General features: G+C 50.9%; 1 protein-coding gene across 3 annotated transcripts in view; it reads left to right on the forward strand.

The window, feature by feature from the left end:
* LOC116535540 (glutathione S-transferase theta-1) overlaps positions 1–6,613 on the forward strand; it is a 9,070-nt gene extending 2,457 nt beyond the window's left edge. The window contains exons 2-5 of one of the 3 annotated variants that reach the window (XM_032256654.1): positions 643–874; positions 2,876–3,026; positions 5,942–6,118; positions 6,327–6,613. In XM_032256654.1, coding sequence (XP_032112545.1) covers positions 643–874; positions 2,876–3,026; positions 5,942–6,118; positions 6,327–6,518 — 752 coding nt within the window. In that variant the 3' untranslated portion in view covers positions 6,519–6,613. Of the gene's footprint in view, positions 1–642; positions 875–897; positions 1,106–2,875; positions 3,027–5,941; positions 6,119–6,326 lie in introns of those variants that run through there. The other 2 variants (XM_032256655.1, XM_032256656.1) reach the window with 2 other exon arrangements.
* Positions 6,614–6,619: the final 6 nt, after the last annotated feature.

The following is a 6,619-nucleotide window of genomic DNA, read 5'->3' on the forward strand; positions in this document are numbered from 1 at the left end:
GACCCAGGAGGCGGAGGTTGCGGTGAGCCGAGATCGCGCCATTGCACTCCAGCCTCGGTAACAAGAGTGAAACTCTGTCTCAAAACAAACAAACAAACAAACAAACAAAGCTTCTCTCTGGCAGCATGTGCAGCAGAAAACCACTCAGACAAACTCAGGCAGAAAGCATTCAGACAAGCACAAGCAGAGGCCAGGTGCCCAGAGGACACTGGCCTGTACTTTTCAGGGGCTGCAGGTGGGGTGAGAAATCTGCCCCAGCTTTGGCAGAGCTTAAAGTCACAGCTCCACAGTGCCCAGGGCAAGGCGAAGCAAGGGACACAGCAGGGCCAGTAGAAGTTGCTTCCAAGTAAGTAGATATCAGAAAAAGATCACTTCTCTGGGTGGAAGGGACATGGTAGTAAGTCAGAGTCCCCTCAGGTGACCTACCCTGCAGCTTGGGGCACTCTGAATGTGAGTTCATGAAGCTGGCAGTAGTGGAAAGAGGACGTGGGCAGGGTGCGTGCAAAGGTCCAGGCACCACCCCCTGCATGGTGAGCTCTGTTGCAGAGGAGCAGGCTGTGAGGGGAGGCTGTGCCTGCCGGACTTGGCAAGGGGTGTTGTCTACTTTGTACCAGCTGGTAGAGCGGCCTCCTCCTCCCACAGGGGCCCTTCCAGTCTGCCATCCAAGAGTGCAGACTGATGGGACAAAGAGCTGTGAAACTGGGTTCTTAGCATTGCAAGGAGGGGCACAGGCCATGGAGGGCTCAGCATTCTCCTCCCACCACCTACCATGCTGGACTCTTCCAGGTCAGCACCTCAGCGATGCCTTTGCCCAGGTGAACCCCCTGAAGAAGGTGCCAGTCTTGAAGGACGGGGACTTCATCTTGAGAGAGAGGTAACTGGGAGCCTGGGGCTGCTGCCAGGCCTGCTGGAACCATCCTGTTCTAACCCTCTATTTCATAGACAAGGAAACTAAAGTCTTCAGAGGCAGAGAGTCTCTTTGCCCCACATCCCGCAGAGAGTTGGGACTGGACCTCAGGCCTCTGCCTGCCTGCCATTCCAGTTCACCCTGATGTTTGGAAAAGCAAACATCTATTTTACTTCCATACCAGTCCTTTGATTGCTGGTGAGTGTATCCCTGAGGCAGGGCAGGGCAGGGGAGGATGGCAGCTTTGCCCACCATGGGGGCAGGCCTCTGGCTAAGCTTGTGTGGCGATGGCTCAGTGGCATCTGGGCTGCCCAGTGGCTCCGTCTGTGGGCTGCAGCTTCCCGGGATGGGTCTCCCCGATGGGAGAGGCATGACTTACATCACACCAGGATATGGATGACTTACATCACACCAGGTCCCAAGAAGTTGAATCCTCTTCAGGAAATCTCAACCTTTCTCTGGTTCTGCCACTTTTGTCACCAGAGTCACTCATCCCATAACAAGGAGAACCTGGAGTTTGTGCTTTAGAGCTCATCTCTGAAATCTCAGGATGGACGTGCCTTGGATGAATTCCTCTGACATTCTGCCAGAGCCATTCTTCCTTCCTGGTGCCCAGGTGTCCTGAGTCCTTGTGTCACTCAGTGTTGTGACCCCGGGTACTGGTCAGAGGCAATGTGCAATCTCTGCATATCCCTGTCACTCCTCTCACCTTCAGGAGGTCTGTGGCTCACAGGGACCTGCAGCCCCCCTCAAAGGTGGCTTCAACAATCAGCTGGGAGCAAAAGGCCAAGGCCAGAGGATTGCTTGAGCCTTGAGGCCAGGAGTTTCAGACCAGCCTGCGCAACACAGTGAGATCCCATCTCTACAAAAAGAAAAAAATAGCCAGGCGTGGTGGTGCATTCCTATAGAAACAGAAGCTACAGACAATGGAGTTGTTAACCTGGACATGGGTGTAGCCCAGCTTAATAGAGAACATGAACCAGTGGCAGATACGGAGGTTTTCTGCCCTTTTGGCTGGCATGCCCAACCCTTGGGAAACCCCAAGTTCCTGAAGGCTTTTCCATGTTTCCAAATGGACACATCCTCAGTGTTCTTCCAGCTCCATGCTCATCTCATCACCATGGCGGCCCTCAAAACCCAGGGAAGGAGGACAGTGCTGGGGGCCTTGTCTGTTCTGCTCTTCTAGGATCCTGCAGCTGCAGGAGTGTTCCCTGGTTGGTGCTTTAGGGAGCCACACTACCTCAGTCGGCTTAGGTAGGAGCTGATTCTTGGCAGACAGAATGACAGAAAGAACAAAGGGACAGGGAAGCCTTTCTGAACAGCCAGGCCATCAGAGACTGGATGGAATGCCAGAGGATGAAGCAGATGCAGAATGGAAAGAACTGAGCTCCTTCAAAGCTCAACTTTGATGCCACCTCCTCCAGGAAGCTTTCTCTGGTCCTCTGATCAGAAACTGTCCTAAACATTTGGCAGGACACTGTTGTAAGATTTTGCCTGGTGGTAGGAAAAGCTTGGGTGTTAGCCTCAGAAAGATTCTCAGCTCTGCTATTAAAGGCTGTGTGCCCTAGGGCAAGTCTTTGCCTTTCTAAGCCTGGTTCCTTCTCTGGAAAATGAGGCTAACACTTTGGCAAATTGTCAGAAAGTTTAAAGAAGTGGGCTGGGCACAGTGGTTCATGCCTGTAATGCCAGCACTTTGGGAGGCCAAGGCTGGAGGATTGCTTGAAGCTTGAGGCCAGGAGGAGTTTAAGACCAGCCTGGGCAACACAGTGAGATTCCATCTCTACAAAAAGAAAAAAAACAGCCAGGTGTGATGGTGCTCTCCTACAGAAACTGAAGCTGCAGTGAGCTGAGACTGTACCACTGCACTCCAGCCCGGGTGACAGAGGAAGACTGTCTAAAAAAAAAATGACTGTGTATAAAATACCCAGCACAGTGCCCTTCCTTACCCATGTCTCCCCTCACCCACAGTGTGGCCATCCTGCTCTACCTGACACACAAATATAAGGTCCCTGACTACTGGTACCCTCAGGACCTTCAGGCCCGAGCGCGCGTGGATGAGTACCTGGCATGGCAGCACACGACTCTGCGGAGGAGCTGCCTCCGGGCTTTGTGGCATAAGGTGAGGCTGGGAGCGTGGGGGCGGCAGTCAGGGCATTCCCCAAACGTGCTCAGGCACCGTTTTCTTCTTCTTCTTTTTTTTTTTTCCATTTATTTATTTTATTGCATTTTAGGTTTTGGGGTACATGTGAAGAACATGCAAGATTGTTGCATAGGTACACATGTGGCAGTGTGATTTGCTGCCTTCCTCCCCATCACCTCCATCTGGCATTTCTCCCCTTGCTATCTCTCCCCAGCTCCCCACTTCCCACCGTCCCTCCCCTATTTCTCCCCAACAGATCCCAGTGTGTAGTGCTCCCCTCCCTGTGTCCATGTGTTCTCATTGTTCAACACCCGCCTATGAGTGAGAACATGCGGTGTTTGATCTTCTGCTCTTCTTCTTCTTTTCAGTTTTGAATTTTTTTCTACCGACCTGTCTTTGCCTTCACAGATTCTTTCCTCTGTTGTGCCAAATTGCTGTTAAGCTCATCCCATACATTCTTTGAGAATGTATTTTTCACCTTTAGAAATTCCATTTGTTTCTTGTTTGTTTGTTTTTGAGACAAAGTCTTGCTCTGTCGCCAGGGTGGAGTGCAGTGGCGTGATTTCGGCTCACTGCAACCTCCACCTCCCAGGTTCAAGCAATTCTCCTGCCTCATCCTCCGGAGTAGCTGGGACTGCAGGCATGCACTACACCATGCCCAGCTAATTTTTGTATTTTCAGTAGAGACGGAGTTTCACCATGTTGGGCCAGGATGGTCTCCATCTCTGAACCTCGCACTGCCCACCTCAGCCTCCCAAAGTGCTGGGATTACAGGCGGGAGCCACCAAGCCCAGCCCCATTTGGCTGTTTCTTAGAATTTCTACTTCTCTGCTGAAATTCACCATCTGTTCAACCATTTTATCTTTTTTTCTAAATTCTTTAATATATTTATCACGGTTAACTAAAAATCTTTGTCAACTAATTTCATCACCTAAATGTTCTAAATGTGGGTCTATTTTCATTTGTTTTTTGAGACAGGTCTCCTCTGTCACCCAGGCTGAGTGCAATGGCACGATCTAGTGCACTTCAACCTCCACCTGTCGGGCTCAAGCGATTCTCCTGCCTCAGCCTCCCAAGTAGCTGGTACTACAGGCACTCACCAGCACACCTGGCTACTTTTTGTATTTGTAGTAGAGACCGGACTTCACCAGGCTGGTTTCAAACTCCTGACCTCAAGTGATTCGTCCTCCTTGACCTCCCAAAGTGTTGGGATTACCGGCATGAGCCACTGTGCCCAGCCTATGGGTCTATTTCTACTGTTTTTTTCCCCCTCTTGATAATGGGTCACATATGCCTGCTTCTTTGCGTATTTCATGATGTATTATTATTTTTTAATTTTTTGAGATGGACTCTCTGTCGCCCAGGCTGGAGTGCAGTGGCTCGATCTTGGCTCACTGCAACCTCCAGCTTCTGGCGTCAAGAGATTCTCCCACCTCAGCCTCCCAAGTAGCTAGAATTACAGGCTTCTGCCATCATGCCTGGCTTATTTTTGTATTTTTTGTAGAGTTGGGGTTGCACCATGTTGCCCAGGCTGGTCTTGAACTCCTGACCTCAGGTGTTCTGCCATCCTCGACCTCACAAAGTATTGGAATTACGGGCATGAGCCACCATGCCTGGCCTCATGACTTATTCATGTGTGCCAGACATTATGATGAAAGAAAAGCAGAGATTAAATTGCATAATAAATATCCGCAAAAAAGGGCTTGCACTTCCCTTTGTCAGGCAGCCAGGATGGGAGGCTGTTCTCTTCTAGCTAATCAGGAGGTGGACTGGTTGCAGCTTTAGTTAGTTTCTGTTTATCTTTGGTTTCAAATATCTTGAATGTGAGATCAGGTCACTAGCCTCACTCCAGCAGGGCTTTGGAATCTAATCACCAACTGCTACGGTGCCTGTAAGATCTCTCGGCTGTTCAGCCCTGCCCCCAGTTCCCAGACTGCTGCTCAGTCGGAAAAGCCTGTGCCTGTGGCAGCCTTTCTCACTGCCTGCTTGGGCCCCAGGAAATGAAACTGGCATGAAAGTAGCTTGTCTGGGAAGGGCTTGCGCCTCTCTGGAATTTAGTTCATTTAGTCAAGTGCTGTCCGATAGAAATATAAAGTGAGCCACATATGTAATTTTAGATTTTCTAGTAGGCACATTTAAAAAGTAGAGGGAGGGCTGGGCATGGTGACTCACGCCTGTAATCCCAACACTTAGGGAGGCCTAGGCGGGCGGATTACGAGGTCAGGAGTTTGAGACCGGGCCGGCCAACATGGTGAAACCCCATCTCTAATAAAAACACAAAAATCTGCCGGGTGTGATGGCGTGCGCCTGTAATCCCACTACTCGGGAGGCTGAGGCAGGAGAATCTCTTGAACCCTGGGGGGGCAGAGGTTGCAGTGAGCTGCAGTAGTGCCACTTAACTCCAGCCTGGGTGACAGAGTGAAACACTGTCTCAAAAACAAAACAAACTTTGGGAGGCCGAGGCGGGTGGATCACGAGGTCAAGAGATCAAGACCATCCTGGTCAACATGGTGAAACCCCGTCTCTACTAAAAATACAAAAAATTAGCTGGGCATGGTGGCGCGTGCCTGTAGTCCCAGCTGCTCAGGAGGCTGAGGCAGGAGAATTGCCTGAACCCGGGAGGCGGAGGTTGCGGTGAGCCGAGATCGCGCCATTGCACTCCAGCCTGGGTAACAAGAGCGAAACTTTGTCTCACAAAAAAACAAAAACAAAAACAAAACAAAACAAGTAAAAAGAAATCGATATATTTTACTTAACACAATATATTCAGAATATTATCATTTTGGGCCACAAGTACAAGAAAAGATGCTCAGCATCACTAATCCTTACGGAAATGCAAACCAGAACTAACTCCCTACTCCACTAACTCCCCACTTCGCCTGCCCCATCCCCAGGTGATGTTCCCTGTTTTCCTGGGTGAGCCAGTGTCTCCGCAAACCCTGGCAGCCACCCTGGCGGAGTTGGACGTGAACCTGCAGTTGCTTGAGGACGAGTTCCTCCAGAACAAGGCCTTCCTCGCCGGGCCTCACATCTCCTTAGCTGACCTGGTAGCCATCACGGAGCTGATGCATGTGAGTGCTGGGGGCAGGTGGGCCCACTAGGCAGGGGTTCCTGGCTAGTTGCTGAAGTCCTGCTTATGCCTGCCCCACCTGGCTACGGGACTGTGCTTATGTGTGTGTGTGCAAACCCCTTCTGGAGCTTCTGTGGTCCCCAAATCAGATGCTGCCCATCTTTGCCCTTACAACCATCCATCCCCATTCTGTCCCCTTTTCCCCACAGCCCGTAGGTGCTGGCTGCCAAGTCTTTGAAGGCCGACCCAAGCTAGCCGCTTGGCGGAATCGTGTGGAGGCAGCAGTGGGGGAGGACCTCTTCCGGGAGGCCCATGAGATCATTCTGAAGGCCAAGGACTGCCCACCTGCAGACCCCACCACAAAGCAGAAGCTGATGCCCAGGATACTGGCCATTATCTAGTGAGCTGGGAAACCTCACCCCTGCACTGCCCTCAGCAGTTCACAAAGCACTTTCACTTTCTTTTCTTTCTTTCTTTCTTTCTTTCTTTCTTTCTTTCTTTC

This window comes from Sapajus apella, unplaced genomic scaffold (genome assembly GCF_009761245.1).
Source record: "Sapajus apella isolate SASKATOON/1434 unplaced genomic scaffold, GSC_monkey_1.0 scaffold95, whole genome shotgun sequence".
NCBI classification, from domain to species: domain Eukaryota; kingdom Metazoa; phylum Chordata; class Mammalia; order Primates; family Cebidae; genus Sapajus; species Sapajus apella.